Source organism: Eretmochelys imbricata, chromosome 3 (genome assembly GCF_965152235.1).
Source record: "Eretmochelys imbricata isolate rEreImb1 chromosome 3, rEreImb1.hap1, whole genome shotgun sequence".
Taxonomy (NCBI): domain Eukaryota; kingdom Metazoa; phylum Chordata; order Testudines; family Cheloniidae; genus Eretmochelys; species Eretmochelys imbricata.
Genome location: NC_135574.1, coordinates 202,737,694 through 202,754,272, shown reverse-complemented (window position 1 = coordinate 202,754,272; position 16,579 = coordinate 202,737,694). Strand labels below are relative to the sequence as shown.

Here is a 16,579-nt window from a genome sequence, read left to right as displayed (position 1 = left end):
TTAGCACAGCTTTTGATTTTGTAATATAATAAAATTTCTACTATACTCAGAAGCTTTAATTAAAGCTTCTATGTGTAATTCCTCTTTATGCATCGCATGGTGCAGATTCCGTTTTGTCACTTTACAGGGATTGGAGGCTTTGGTGCAATTCTTTTTGTGGCACTACGAAGTCTGCTGAGTGTAGCTGGCATCCCACAGCCTGAGACTCGAAAAATCGTACTTTGACAGCCGTATATCGTCCACGCAGATGCAGCCAAACAGCTTTTGGATTTAAGCAGTTGATTTGGAATGATTAACCAGCAAAACGGATTAATCCTAGACATAATCTCTTTATGCCTGTCTTTCCCAACACCTCCGCCTCCTCCAAATGTCCTGTGTGCCTCATCCTTCAGAGGAGCAACTTGCATCTCTTTTACTGTGCTGTCAGTTTACGTACAAACGGCACAAAAAATGTCTAGAGGTGGGCTGAGGAAAGGCAGTTACGTGGTGTGAATCATTTCTTTTCGAAAGGAACAGATTTCAGAGCACTTTTATAGTATTTTACAGATACTGACATCCACTCAATCTCTTCTTCATTAGGTTTGTTTTAGATTTATTTTCCATTGCATCTAGTACAAGTGTAACATGGACAGACCCTAGTCGTCGGCAGGTGGGATCGAACCTAGGACCTTAGTGCATGAGCCTCTACCACAGAAGCTAAAAGCCAGCTGACTCTTAGCTAAGGCTGTAGAGCAGACTCATTTAACTCTCTCTTTCTAAGTGGTCTTGGTGCCACGAGATGGGACAGAACACCACACCCAGAAGGTGTGTGGTTTACACAAGCAACCACATTGCACCCTTTAGACTTGGGGAAGACCCTGATTCAGGAAAACAATCCAGTGTGTTCTTATCTTTATTCAGCAAAACATTTAAGCATAGGCACAAGTTCTACTGAAATTGAAAGTTAAGCAGGTGCCCAAATGCATTGCTGAATCATAGCAAAATATCTTGTCTCCCTCCATACTTTTAATTTGTTGTGACGTCTTTTGCTAATACACAGTACCACTAGTATTTTTTTAGTGGATCAGACTTTCCCTTCAGTTGACTGTCAGGACACTTGTCGCAGGACAGTTAATGTCCTAGTGTGACTTACCAGCTTGTGTTCTATGACTTTAACGTTTGGAGAGAGAATTTCTGGTTTTCATTTAACAAAATTCTAGCCAGCACATTTTGTGTTTTGTTTCCTTTCCTTATTACTGTCCACCTTTCCATAGCTTCTTTCCCTCAGTGTTTCCCCTTGATCTTACATCTGAACTGTGGGTGTCCTGTGTTGTGCTTCTGAGTTGAACTGTAATACTTTCAGGGCAAGGACATAGACTTTCCTCAGACCTTCACGTGTTATCTGTTGAATTAAAGTGTTTTGTGCGGTAAGGTGCTACTGAATATGAGTAAGGGTATTTGAATTGTGCATTATGTGCTTTGTAAAGCTGACATAAAATACTCCATAAATAATCATGTCCCCAAAGCAGATAATGTCACATGTCAGTTACTTTTGTCAGGTAATCCTCATTAAGGGCTTGATGCTGCATTCCTTGTGCATCCACAAGAAACATAGAGTTTGGTTCTATAAAGTATATGTCCTTATGCTGGGATGAAAACTTCTTTAAGGGACACTGTTCACACTTCTCTGTTTCTCTCCCTCCCTTCCCCCTCCCCACCCCCGTTGATACAAATGACAGCTGACAGATAACAGAAAGGGATTAGAGAAATTATTTTTCCAGTGTGTGTTTGTGCATTTGACAAGCAGTTTCACTATTTCTCTTTATAGTCAAATTTGCCTATTTGGATGTATCTTTCATACAGCCATGGGGACAGTTAAAAGACTGTAAAACAATTTAAAAAAAACTGGTGAGGGTATTGAGGGCAGATGTCTCACCGTTGTTATGATGGCTGTCAATTGCTTGACCATAGCTAAGTGGTGGACATGCTGTCACTTTTGCTTATTGTATCAACTATGATTATTTCACTAGTTCGTCTTCACCTATTGCCTCCTCATACATTCAGATTGTAAATTCTTTGGGATGGAGATTGTCTCTTTATTATGTATGCGCACTGCACAGCACGGGGGGCTCCAATCCCTGTATGCTGCTTCTAGGCACCACTGCAATACAAATGGTTCATCAAGTGTCGTGCTTGAAACTACTCAACTCTCTCTCTCTTTTTTTTTTTTTTTAAAGCTGACTAGACTTCAAGTCGATGGGATCACTTTTAATTAAATCAAGCAACCTGCTTGTGTCCGTTGTGTATTAGACATTATATTCTATACACCGCCCTTGATCCATTCACACAAGAAGGGGGAAAAATCAGCTGTGAAGCTGAGTGGCTAATGGATCAGTCAGCAAAGGAATGTCCGAGCCCAACTGAATTTGTCAGAAAAAGCAAGCTAAATGCCACTGAGCCAGCCCCCGTACTGCATTCTCCCCATGCGGTGGTCCCTGGGGAGGATCGAATCAGAAAGACGGGTCTTCAAGTCCTCACCCACAGAGGCCAGTGAGAACAAATTATAAACTGGTACTGCATTGGCCTTGTGTGACCAATAAGTGCTTGTCAGGGTGGATGCCAAGAGAAATAAGGTGACATGGCTGCTTCAGGCAGGCAGCTGTCTCAGGGAAACCACTGTTCCATCCCTGTTGTTGGAAAAATAGTGATGACTGTCCAAACCTTGCACCCTGAAGTGCAGTCCACCCCTGAGGAAAGCACTTGATTGAGGCCTACCCTGACTCCCATGACCGCTGCACTGGATGCTCTTGTGTAAACACTGCAGGAAGCAGGATGTACCCTGTGGGAAGACCTGGCAAATCCGTTTGCCATCTGGCTCCCATTCTGTGATCCCTGGTGGCTAGGCCACTGGTTATCTTCTCAAGACCAGTGGCTCTTGCTGAGATGGTCAGCGTTGGATCACTTTCCTTAAGATAGTATTTGCTGCTGCAAATTTAATACCTTTCCAGTCCAGACAGGATCCCCAGTCTTTAAAAGCTTGTCTATGGAGGGGAAGGATGCTCCAGTGGTGAGGGCCCTCTCTTAGGAATTGGGACCCTGGGCCCTGCTCTCTCTGACTTTGTGTGACCGTGGACAAATCCAGTTAACCTCTCTGTGCCTTGTTTCCCCATATGGAGGGTAATAGCACTGTCCTACGTCGTGGGGGTGTTGTGAGGATAAGCATGTTTAAAGATTGTGAGGTGCTCCGATACTACAGTAAAAGGAGCCGTATAAGTATTTAAGACAGACCAACATTATCCTGCTTTTTAAAATTTTTATTTGTATTGCATCTGTTTTGTGGAATAAAAGAAAGTTGAGTAATATCATAGACTGCAACTTACATGATTAAATCGTGTTCTATGTTTTTTTTGTTTTTGTTTTGTTTTTTAAATGTTCAGCACATTTTATTTTAACTTGGATCAATCGGAGCCATATTTTCTAAAGATCTGTAGAATGTGGCCTTATTTTTTGTTGCGTGGGAAATGGCTGAGTTTCAAAGCTTTACAGGAACTGTAACTGGTTAGGAGAAATATACATCCACTTTCCGAATAATTTTAATAAATAAAATTTTCAGTGATCCCACATATGGACTTTACAATTGGATTTTTATCTGCTTTCAGAAAAATGCATATCGCTATAAAAAACGCATATATGAATTACAGACAAAAACAGGAAGTATTTAAATGGAAAACAGAATTAACAAGATTCCTACAGTAATTTAATATGTATAACTGAGCATGATTGGGCAGATACATTCTCTCTCTCTCTCTCTTTCTCTTGCACATATACAGAATGTAGAACATGAAAACATTTAAATTACTTAGAAATATATTATGACATCGGAATGGAGATTTGGGATGTGGGATTAAACTGTGTAAGTGACATTCTGTGATTTGGTACCTTCAGGGTGGCTGTTAGGGCTGTTATTTGTTAACAGTGAAGATAAGGTGGACCCGGCCTTGTGGCATCTGCCTTGCAAGTTTAATGTTCATATTGTTTACCCTTTTTTTTGTAGGATTCCACTGTTGTGACTCCAATTCTTCTCAGAACAGATCCACATGGATTTTTCTTTTACTGGACAGATCAAAATAAGGTAAGAGAAGAAATGACTTTTTTCGTATTGATTTGAATACGGTGCGATAGGGCTGGTGCGATAGGGCTGTGGGCAGGAAGCTTTGCACTCTAATTCTGGCATAGAGGATGCCCAAGGAGCGCTGCAGTGCAGAGAGCTCCTCTGTGATGTAGAGAAAGCATACATACTCCTCCCCAGCCCCTGCTGCACAGGGCATGTGGCTGGGAAGAAGGAGAGTGATTGGCAATCCTCAGCTGCCTGAGTGGCCCCTTGTGGACAGGGGCCACTACTGGCATAATACAGAGTTGTTCCAATTTATACCTGGGGACCAATCTGGCGTGAAATCTTGGCTCTGCTCAAGTCAGTAGGATTTTTTCCATGGTGTGGTTGGTCCAATATTGGAGGAGTTTAAAGCCACCTATTTAAACCTCCCTGCTGAGCTACTCTGCGCTCCTCAACTGCGACTAAGGATGTGGGTCTATGTTTTTATTAATCCGTGTTGGAGACTCGGTCTCTTGTTAAATATGTTCCTGTATGCTTGTTGGGAAGGCTTAGAGCCTGCTGTATTGCTCCTATTTTACACCAGTGTCATTCCAGTGCTGTCCTGTTTCCTGCAGACAGAATCCATGGCATTACACCAGGGTGAAAGTGGAGCAATACAGTGGCGCATCAGGCCTTTGATCTCTTGTCAATATGCTGTCATAGCGATTCAATGGAAAAACACAGTCCAAGTATTATGAAGAAATTAGTTCCTCTTGTCCCCGAAGATGGATTGTGGTGGTACCTTGTTAGAAAGTAACCTTATCTTGTATCTGTTGCCTGTTACAAAAGAAAATATTAGAATAATGTAATTGCTTCTGTACAGTTTTCATTTTCTGTTAGTGTTTTTTGCTGGGTTCAGAGTATACAAGGCTGAAGCATCAAGGCTGCTGAAACTTAGTTTTCAAAACACACCCTCTCACCCTCAAGTCTTTACAAATAATTCTTTGGCGTTGCAAAAAGGCTTTTATTTTGGTTGTTCTCTATACCACATGGTCCTCTTTAAATATAACGTCCCTTTTAGGCTTTGATTCAGCAAAACACTTAAGCATGTACTTAAGTCTGGAGTTAAAAAATGACCCAGAGTTGATTGGAGAGTTTATTCACGTACCCTTCAGTTTCCTACTGTTGTCTGTAAAAACAATGCCTTGAAGCAGTTCTGTAAAATGGCTATTTATAGAATGGTTATTTCCATATTCATGAAAAAATGTATTTATAATGCCCAAAACATTTTTTAAAAGGTTGGGTATTTGTACAAGAGACATAAGTGTCAGTTTGATTTTTTTGAAACTGGGGAATCAAATATATATAAATGGCAACAAAAAAGATTTTGTCTGGTTAGTAATTCATGACAACTAAGTAAAGCTTGTTTTCAAAACCTATCCTAAAGGTCTCTTTATTTAAAATGTTTGTGTTTGGGGATGATCACTTTCTGCTTATGCAGTGAATATTTTGATTTATATTTATTGTGAAATTATTGAAATTTTTAAAAAAAAATTAAATTCTGGTTAAGTATTAGGTGAGATATTTAAGGTGGTTCTTATGATTTATGGTTGGAAATCCAAAGAAGGAACAGTAACCTTACTTACACACCTACAACCATTGAGAGATCTTCTAAGAGACACATTTTTCACAGCACTGCTGTCATGTTTCTGACAGATGGTAGACCATCACGGGTTAAGCTGCTCCCTTCTAAAAAGGAGAAGTTATGAATTCCATCGCATTTTGGACTTACCTGAAACCATTCTCTTCCTCTTGTGTACTGGAAGAAGCAGACACAGGTTTTGGCTTCATTCCATGTAATCGGTGCTAATTAAAATGGGTATGTGCGACTGGCGTTACATTTTGGACAGGTTTGTCAAAACCTCTCTCTAAATCCAGAGAGTCATACACCTCTAACAACATTAAAGCCTCAGTGAGACACGCATCTCTTAACCGTTCATCCTTATTATTATTATTATTTTATTTTATGATCAGCTACACAATAATTTGTGTGTGTGTGCACTCATCAAAAGAACTGAAGGAAAGGGTAGATATAACAAAGGGAAAATTCTGCATGCATGACCTCTGTGGTGTTTTCTTGAGACAATGCACAGTTGGTGCAAATATAAATTGCATTCATGCCAGTGGTAGTTCAATTTACACTGGCATCTATGGTATTTCCTGTTCTGTGTTTACAAAGATAGAGCAAATACCTCATTAAAATCAGATTCTGAGGTATAGATTGATTTTTTTTATCTTTAATGGTGCTTGTTTGATATCTGTTGATAAAAAGACACATGAAATATTAAGGTAACCAACTTTGCTCAGAATAGCAAAACCACAATAAAGAACTTTCTTGCTCAATCATTCCCCTCTATTCAGCACTGGTGAGGCCTCATCTGGAGTACTGTGTCCAGTTTTGGGCCCCACACGACAAGAAGGATGTGGAAAAATTGGAAAGAGTCCAGCGGAAGGCAACAAAAATGATTAGGGGGCTGGAGCCTTATGAGGAGAGGCTGAGGGAAATGCGATTATTTAGTCTCAGAAGAAAAGAATGAGGGGTAATTTGATAGCTGCTTTCAAAGAGGATGGAGCTCCGCTGTTCTCAGTGGTAGCAGATGACAGAACAAGGAGTAATGGTCTCAAGTTGCAGTGGGGGAGGTTTAGGTTGGATATTAGGACAAACTTTTTCACTAGGAGGGTGGTGAAGCACTGGAATGCGTTACCTAGGGAGGTGGTGGAATCTCCTTCCTTTGAGGTTTTTAGGGTCAGGCTTGACAAAGCCCTGGCTGGGCTGATTTAGTTGGGGATTTGTCCTGCGTTGAGCAGGGGGTTGGCCTAGATGACCTCCTGAGGTCCCTTCCAAACCTGATATTCTATGATTGATTAATATAGGATAGCTGGCTTTGGGCCAAAGGAAAGAAGAGACCTCGTCTCTCTTTATGACAAGGAAAATGTACAAAGTCGGTGCTTACAGACGCTGTGTTTATTGCCTTGGAGCTTGGATGTTCGCACTCCAGGGATGGTGTGAAGCTGAAAAAAGACCTGTTCGTGTCACATCTGTCCCTTCTTCACAGCCAAACCAGAGTACAGAGATGCTAGCAGATATTCCCCTTCCTTCCTCAGAGCACTGGCACCAAAACAAGGTCTTCTGTAGCTGAGAAGAGAGAAGATCAAACATTTCAGAGCAAGGATTCAGTAATATTCCATAGGATCTAAAACTATGCCTTTCTCCCTGATGATGATGAGTAAGAGGCATGAGAGACTAGATAGTCGTTGATAACCTGACCCCCAATTTACAGCTCCTGGGGATTATTCTATTATCCTGTGCAGAAGGAGGAACAGGGAGAGTATGACTGTATCCCAGGTGATGTGTATATTGTGGAGTCCCAGCAGTTTATGAATGGGAAGAATCAAGGGACTGGTATAAAGTCAGGTTGGTTTTGGCAGTGGAGGAAAGGAAGGGGGAGTAGCACAATGAGCTGGAAAGTGGCATTAGCTCTTAGGTTCTTAGACTGTGTTTTTTTCCAAGGCATGAACAGGGCCTTTCTAGTTAGGGGTAGGGGTGTGTGTGTGTGTGTAAAGTCCTATCACAGTGTGGCCCAATTTGTGATTTCGGGGTGCTAACCCAATATAAATAACATTAGAACAAAATGAGTAGTGACTGTCGCCGTCTGAACTTTTCCTGGAAGGTTGCTGTCCGCAGAATACTGATCAGTTCCAAGGTAACCTGGGTTTTTATGGGACCCGGATCATGCATGTAGATGCTTGGGATGTGGCTTGTGCACTGGCATGGGTGAGCCCCACAAAGGTGAGAGCAGCGTCTGTGATTTTCAAGGGTGGACTTGGTCATGTGCAGACCTCATGGTGCTAGGGCTCTGCCTCTCTCCATTCTTGAGGGAGTGTACTACATTGCAAAAAAAAAAAACCAAAAAAAAAACCACCCCAAAAAACCAAACAGCCCTGCAGCAGTAAGTCTGAAAGCCTGGGTCCACTAATTGCAGCTCTCAGACCTCGTGTTTGGGGGCTCAAAATTGTAGTGTAAACATTCCCGCTCAGGCTCTGAGACCCAGCAAGAGAGAGGGATTTCAGAGCCCTACCAGGAATGTCTACACTACTATTTTTGTTTTTGCAGTGTGGACATACCCTTGGAGTCCCCCCCCTTGGTCTCAGGAGCTTTGCTCTGTTGTGTTTCCCTACAGCTTGGATTGGGATGCTCTGTTAAACACTGGCAACCCATGGACCCTCTCCTAGAGAAGATGATATGAAAAGGTTGCGGTTACTATTTCAAGGACTGTCTTCTTGGACAGATACTGTACCCTGGGACAGTATTCTTCCACTTTGCCCTGCCTCATGAGATTCATAACTCATAAAAAAAATAGATGGTGAAAAATAAATTTCTGGACGGCGAGGGTTTTGTCATAGTGGTGATGCGGTTTCTCTAAGAATAGCCTTTGTGTGCAATGGGAGAGCAGAGCATAACTCAAGATACAAGTTACCTATTGATAATAGTTTTGGATCAGCTGAATTCTGCTGCTTTGATAAGGAGTTTGAAGATAGAGAAGCTGGCAAAGTACTATTATAATGTGGCCCAGCGCCCATTCCTGTGCTAGCCCGAGGCAGAAGCTAGCTTCAAAACAGAAGCTTTGGATCCCTTGACATTTTTGGAATATTTCTCTTGTCCAGCCAGCATGAAAGGTAAAGGATTGTTTATAGAATTCTTCAAACCCTGTGCTGTACAGGTGGCTGGGTACATTTTTTTCCCTCTGAATAGCTTGATCTGGAGGAAAAAGCAGTCCCAGGCAAGAATGCATGCAATTTCTGACCAGGATCCTAGAGACAAGCTCATCTGCATTCTGATCCTGCAACCAGATATAGGCAAGATGGGGATCAATCCATTGCAGGATTGGACCTTTTATTTTGTAAATTTTCAAATTAACAATTTTATAAAACCATAAGATGTCTCGTATTTTAATTGTTTATAATGTGCCCATGCACAAAGTGCACTGCTGCCTTAGATTTACAACTGGGCTATCATTTGTTATCATTCAATCCTAACTTAGTTATATTTAAATTTGAACTGTGACTGGTTTTTTTTCTATGTTGCCTTGGGGATTTAGGTGCGCACATTTTTCTTTGACATTAATGGGTGGGATTTTTATATATGCTTAAGTGACTCAGAAGCACAAGTCCCATGTGTCTCCTTGAGTCATTTAGCTGCTTCTGAAAAAGTACCATCCAGTGTCTCTGAATGCCCTAGGCAGTTTTGAAAAATTTCAGGAGTGCTCTTCAGTTGTTTTGGAGTTGCACAAAAATTGTGCTTTTGTACCATTCTGAAAGAAAAGTAAACTTCTGCCTGTAACAAAATTGGCATACTTGCCCCCCCCCCCGCTTTTTTTTTTTTTGGAACTTCCAGACAATGAAAATATCAATTGATACTTTAGGAATCATGGAGACCTATTAATATTCGTGCCTCTCCATGAGATGAATAGCAGATGAATAGCAAGATTTTTGCCTGGACAGTACAGGGGTGCAGTGCAGAGGTGTAGCATTTCATTGGCAGCTCTAAGAGGAACTGTGGTAGATGCATACAGAATTTCCCTTGGGGATCTGGAGCAGCATATGCTGAAGTGGCAGCTTGACCACCTTCTGAACACGTTCATTTCATATTTCAGCGCTAGTCAGCTCTGTTGGCCAGTGTGCAGTGTGGGAGAGGCCATGGCCCAACCCTCACCCAACCCCTTTTGGGAAGGGTAGACCCTCTGGCTTTGCTAGTATCGAGCTCTGGTTGTGCTCTCCTACCGTGGTGAAGATGGCCCCTTACATAGAGGTGTTTAGTAGAGGGGAAAAGTTCTTTTTGCAGGTCCATGCAGAGTCAGCCAGAATACCGGCTCTGTTCACAGTAGACCTCAAAAATTCTCCCTTCTGCTGTATAAAGTGTGTCCCTTGTCTAAATCTAAGGCCATGTCTACACTACAAAATTATGTAGACCTAAATGACCTTGGCATACAGCCGACACAGTTATTAAATCGTTTGTGTTGTGTGCACACGTAGCTCACAAAAGCTTATGCTCAAGTAAATTGGTTAGTCTCTAAGGTACCACAAGTACTCCTTTTCTTTTTGCAAATACAGACTAACACGGCTGCTACTCTGAAACTTGGTTCCTTGTGTCAGCAGTACGCATCCTCACCATGAGCGCTTGTATCAATGCAGTGTGCAGTGCAGTATGGGTGAGTATCCCACTGTGCAACTCAGCACCATCCAGTGCAGGCTGTTTTGGAAATTTTTTGCAGTGCCTGATGGGGCTGGAATGAGTTGCGCAGGGGTGACTGGAAGCATGTGGTCAAATTCCCATAACGTGGTCTTCTCTGTCCCATAATTTCATCTGCAGCCCATAATATTTTGCACCTTCTTTTCAAAGACCCACAAACCCATGCATCCCTCCTCGCTGCCCACCATCTCTGATGGAAGCATGCGGCCTTCACAGCTCTGCACTATTGTGATGAGCGTTGCAATCACAGGGCGCCTGATCCTGCAGTATTTGCAGAGGCACAAGAGGAGCCGTGGGGAACGTGATGTTTCCTTGGAAGCTAGATTGCGATGGGACATAGAAACAATTCAAGGTTCTTGGTGTCATTCATGGAGTAACTGTAAGGGAGATGGTGGAGTGCCGGTTCCAGGCTCAAGAAACAAGCACTGACTGGTGGAATCTCATTGTTATGCAAGTTTGGGGTGGTGGGTAGTGGCTGGAGAACTTTCGGATACATAAGACCACATTCCTTGATCTGTGTGCCAAACTCACCCCAGTCCTCCAGCTCAGGGACACCGAAATGAGAGCTGCACTGACAGTTGAGAAGTGAGTGGTGACTGCACTGTGGAAACTTGCAATGCCAGATTGCTTCTGGTCAGTTGAGAATCAATTTGGAGTCAAGAAATTCACTGCAGGGACCGTTGTCATGCATGTGTGCTGGGCCATTAATCACCTCTTGCTATGCAGGACTGTGACTCTGGGCAATCTGCAGGATGTGCTGGATGGTTTTGCAGCAGTGGGGTTCCCGAACTGCAGTGGAGTAATAGATGGCATGCATGTCCCTATTTTAGCACCAGACCACCTTGCTTCAGTACATCAACAGAAAGGGCTCTTTTTCTACAGTATTGCAGATGCTGGTAGATCACCGGGAACACTTTACTGACATCCGTGTGGGCTGGTCAGGGAAGGTACATGACGCCTGCATCTTCAAGAACACGGAACTGTTCAGAAAGCTACAGGCAGGGACTTTCTTTCCTGACTAGTGGATTACCATTGGAAATATGGAGATGCCAAGAGTCATCCTGGGTGACCAGCCTATCCCTTGCTCCTGCGGTTCGTGAAGCCATATACTGGCCCCCTCAACAGCACCGAGAAGCGCTTCAGCAACAAGTGCTCAGCAGGTGCAGAATGACCGTTGAATGTGCCTTTGGTCTTCTGAAGGGTGGCTGGCATTGTTTACTTCCCAGATTGGTACCTCAGTGAGAAAAATATCCCAGTGGTTATAGCTGCCTGCTGTGGTCTGCATAATATCTGTGAAGCAAAGGGAGAAAAGTTTCTGCCGAGGTGGTGGGCGGAGGTGGAGCGGCTGTCTGCGGAATTTGAACAGCTAGATACAAGGGCTGTTAGAAGACCTCAGTGCAGAGCTGTACAACTCAGGGAGGCTTTGAAAGATGATTTTAATAGTGAATAGTGTGGGTTGTTGTTGTAGTGTGCTCTACCTGGCCTTGCTGTTTCGTGGCCTGGTATGAATCTTGTGATTGCTGTGTATGTAGGACTATAACAATGTCCATGCACCTATTAATATTGTTTGTTGGTGAATGGTGTTTATGGGTTCTGTAACACAGTGCAGGAACAGGAAATTGGTCGCTGTCAGATCTGCTTAGTACCAGCCAGCATATGTTGTGAACTAATAAAGATGAATTCTGTTCCAAACAATAAACTTTTATTCTGTAACATGAACCAGGCAATTAAAAAAAGGCAGTACTTGATTAAATTTAGGGAACAGGACTTACGAAGGAGAGAGAACAGTTGTTTCCATTTCAGGTACCCCTACACTGACCTGTGAAAGTCACGGTTGGTGCATGAGAAGCTGTGATTGTCTTTAATGTTCCCTGGGTGGAGTGGTAAGGGCAGTGCACTGAGCCCTGATGCCATGTGGAATGTTGGGGATAGGGAGGTCCCAATATAGAGTTTTCTCTATGGGCTGCAGAGAGAGGCAAGCACGGGATGAGATTCTGGTCCCCTTGAAGTCAATGGTAAAGCTCCAACTGATGTCAATAGGGCTAGGATTTCAAAAGAGATGCTCTAGCTCAATCACGGGCTTGATGCAGGAATCACTAAGTAGTGCAGGAATCAATGCAGGAGGCTCTGTGGCCTATGTCATACAACAGGTGAGATTAGATGGTCATAATAGTCCCTTCTAGCCCTAAAATCTGTGATTGAGAATTGATCTGCTATGTGTCATGTGGCCAAAGTGCTACATCTAGAAAAAGAGAGGAGTAGAGTATGTAGGATCCTTCAGGATCCGAGTCAATTTCAGCATTCCTGTAAATAGCGGGTCACTTTTCAGCTAGTTAAATTGCCAATGATCCATTCAAATCGAAGGAGCTGTGCTCACTTGCACCTGCTGGGGATTTGGGCCAGTATCTTTTTATGGTGCTCTGTATCCATTTTTAAATTTGGCTTTAAAGCAGAGCGTTCCTTAGTGACCTGCAGGCAAAAGAACTTTAAGTCCTTTATATGTTTTACAGTGCATCTGATTAGAAAACTGTAGTAATGGGTATGTTTTTTAATATATATTTAATACATAACTAATATAATTTCATCACACTAATTTCACACAGAATTTTAAAAGGGTCATATAGCTTTTTTAAAAAAACCTGCTCCAACATTGAAGTAGCTTTGTTTAGTTTAATAAAGAAAGAGTATACTGTACAGTCTATTTCACTGCTAAGGAGGTCTTGGCAGGATGTCTATAAACATTCTGACTGCCTAGTCCCTCTCTGTGAAAAGAAGGCCAAACAAACCCTTTGTACTGAGGCTTTTAGAAGATCAAGATTATAAATACTGCTGAATCAATGGGAAGAGGTGATGCTTATGCCTCTCTTGTTAAGCGATCATCTTAACATGCTAAATCAAATAAAAGTTATTGTCTTTTTCCCTGTTTGTAAATATTTGGTAGTAACCTTACCATTTCAGCAGACAGAACCACTTACAGTGAGTCTGCACTTATCTGTCGTGAGCCTTAGTCACAAAGGCATTCTATCAACTTGTAGGTACCATTCAAACAGCCTTTTGCTGCAACTGCAAGCTATAATCCACACAGAATCCGAGAGCCAAGACACATGGACTGAAGAGTATTACAGGCTTTGAACACAACTTCAACATTTTTGTATCAGTTGGGTTTTTTGTTTTGTTGTGAACACTTTTAGAAAGCATGTGTTTTACGACATAGTCCCAGCATTCTTGTACCTGTGGGACTTTGATGTGGATATAGGTACAACATCTAACCCATATCTCCACATCCCCTCTGGTAAACTGAGGCTAAGTGGAGCCCTTGGATCAATGGTGAAAGTCCAAAATCCCTTTCTTCTGAGCTCTGTGACCTTGTTAATTATTGAAGGAACCTCTGATAGCATCTGAACGTTGCTGTCTTCAGCTATACTTTGAGTTAAACTCCTAGAAGTCTATCTGAGTGAGTAATGAGTTAGCGCACGAATGTGGGAAACAAGCATCCTGTTAGTTGATACCAAGCAGACTGATTTAAGTGGCTTCATGACACTTCTCGGGGCACCCAAGGTTCCAAGTCACCTTGCTTCCACTGATGTAAGTTGCCCTCTACACCAACCTAATAACTCCACCTCCGCGAGAGGCATAGCACCTAGGTCAATGTCGTTAGGTCAACATAGTGTCCCTGTAGTCACTGTGTTGCTTACATTGCCTGTTGCTGCCTTTGACAGCCAGAGCCCCGCCACCCTGGGGCTGACCGCCCAAGTGGGACTTCCCCTTGAATGGTTTCTTGAAATATGCATTAGCCACTTATGCTAAACAATCTGTTCCACTTCGTACGTGGACACACTTCGTAGCAGGGACATACTGAGTTAGTTTCCCAGACCTGAAGAAGAGCTCTGTAAGCTTGAAAACTCATCTCTCTCCCCGACAGAGATTGGTCCAGTAAAAGATATGACCTCACCCACCTTGTCTCGCTAATATCCTGGGACCAACACGGCTACAACAATACTGCATATTTAAGACTTTACTCCTCAGCAGAGCCCTCAAAAATAAGACTGGCAATAGCACCCATCCTGGCACTTTCACGCTGTACTGGAAACTGACTGGGTTACCTTTCTCCTCCCTGCTGGGTTTTGAGTAGAAAGCGAGCCCCCCTGCTTACCTTAGGTGTGCTATATAGATCACTTGAAAGGAAAAAGAATCTGTTTATATATTTAAAGTGGAGCAGCTTTCTAGCTTAGCAGTTAACACAACAGGGGAGTCAGTCTAGTAACAATCTGTAGTCACCTGTAATTCCCAGATGCTGAGATGCCCTCCACCCCAACTACTTACAAATCAGCATGTGGAGCGGGAGGGAAGTGAGGGGGAGTGATGGGGATTGCAGCTGAAAGTGAAAATAAAGAGAAATCTTTCATGGAGGCCAGCTTTCTGTCATTTGCTATTATATTTTATTTTTAAGAGGAAATCCCTCAACTTTCAAAACATGGAAATTGTTCAGGACTTGTAAGGGAAATGGGACTACATCAAAGACAGAGGCACACTAATAAGCGTTTGCCACTGGTAAATATAACTTCTTATTGCGTGGGATGTAACCTTCGTAAAACAGGTGTGGGAAATTATTAATACACAGTTCGGGCCCAGTACTTAAAATGAGAGAAATCCTCAACTTTTAAAGGGGATTACTGCTTTTGTGGGGTGACTAAATTTTTTGAGACCAACATGTGACCCCTTAAATTGGCCTAATTATTCAGAAAATGCTGAGCACCACTTCCTCTCTCTGAAAACAGTGTTGTCCTAATGTAGCTGTTGGAGCGCAAGAGTATGTCCAGCAAATTGCTGTATGGAGAACAGGCTGTGCTCACTCTTGTAAGAACATACTGTAGCTTGTCCTACTTTTGGAGAAGAGATAGGGTTATGCAGTTGTAGATTCAGTTCAGAAATAAATATTAAGGCTGGTCAAATTTTCCATTGTAACTGTTTTTTGGTGGGAAAACTGGTTCTTTGAGAAACCAGTGTTTTTCATAACAAGTGTCTGATTTATGTGAAAAATTTCAGGTTTTAAAGTATTTCAGACCCAAACTTTGACAGAAACAAAACAAAACATTTGGACCATCTGCACTAGAAAGGTGTAACAGGATCCAGTGACTGGAAGTTGAAGCTAGACAAATTCAGATAGGAAAAGGCCTATATTTTTAGCAGCATGGGTAATTAACCAAGGGGACAACTTACCAAGGGTCGTGGTGGACTCTCCGTCACTGGCAATTTTTAAATCAAGATTGGCTGTTTTTCTCAAAGATCTGCTCCAGGAATTATTTTGGGGAAGTTTTATGGCCTATGAGATACAGGAGGTCAGACTAGATGATCTCAGTGATCCCTTCTGGCTTTGGTACCTGCAAATATGACCTATTGATCTTGTATGTAGCTGTGACACTCTTAGTACCTTTCCCAGACCCAAAGAAGAGCTCTGTGTAGCTCAAAAGTGTCTCTCTCACCAACAGAAGTTGGTCCAATAAAAGATATTAACTCACCCACCTTATTTCTATGATTAGTCCATGTTAATTCATACATCCTGTGAGCTGTTCGGAGTGTTGCTTTATCTCTGTCGCTACAGTAAGTTTAAGTAGCTTAAGTAAGTTTAGCGATCTTCAACTAACAGTTGTGCACAATTTTAGGAGTAGCATGGTGTAGTGGATTAGGGCAGTGGAGTGGGGTCCAGAGGATCTGGGTTCTAGTCCTAGCTCTGCTGTGAGACCTTCAGCAAGTCACTTCATCTGTTTGTGCCCGTTTTCCCTCCTACTTTTTGTCTGTCTTGTCTAATTAGAATGTAAGTACTTTAAGGCAGAGACTGTCTTACTGTGTTTTTTTTTTTTTTTTTTTACAGCGTATAAGACAATGGGGCTCCAGTCTACTGTAATACAAATAATTTGGCAGCAGAATTGCTAATGTACATAAAATCCCCCAGCTGCACAGAGACCCGGGCAATAATTGAACACAGCAGCGGGTTGGTCAGCTGGAAGTCAGACTTCCATTTCTTTGTTTTTTACTTTTTAAGTCTTTTCTTATTTCATAGTCTTCACTACTGCACAGGTGCCATTGATTTTGCCAGCTGACCTACTGTTAGTATGGTTGGAAAGACTACTGCTCTTACATCAGCCTTTGTACTTTTGAGAAAAAGCAATTGATCTCTTGATGTCTGTTAAATTGGA

The 16,579-nt window shown here is 42.4% G+C and overlaps 1 protein-coding gene across 1 annotated transcript in view; it reads left to right on the top strand.

Annotated features, from left to right (window-relative positions):
- PLCB1 (phospholipase C beta 1) overlaps nucleotides 1–16,579 on the top strand; it is a 659,574-nt gene that overhangs the window by 13,299 nt on the left and 629,696 nt on the right. The window contains exon 2 of the mRNA XM_077812057.1: nucleotides 4,034–4,111. Within this exon, the coding sequence (XP_077668183.1) occupies nucleotides 4,034–4,111 (78 nt within the window). The remainder of the gene's footprint in view (nucleotides 1–4,033; nucleotides 4,112–16,579) is intronic.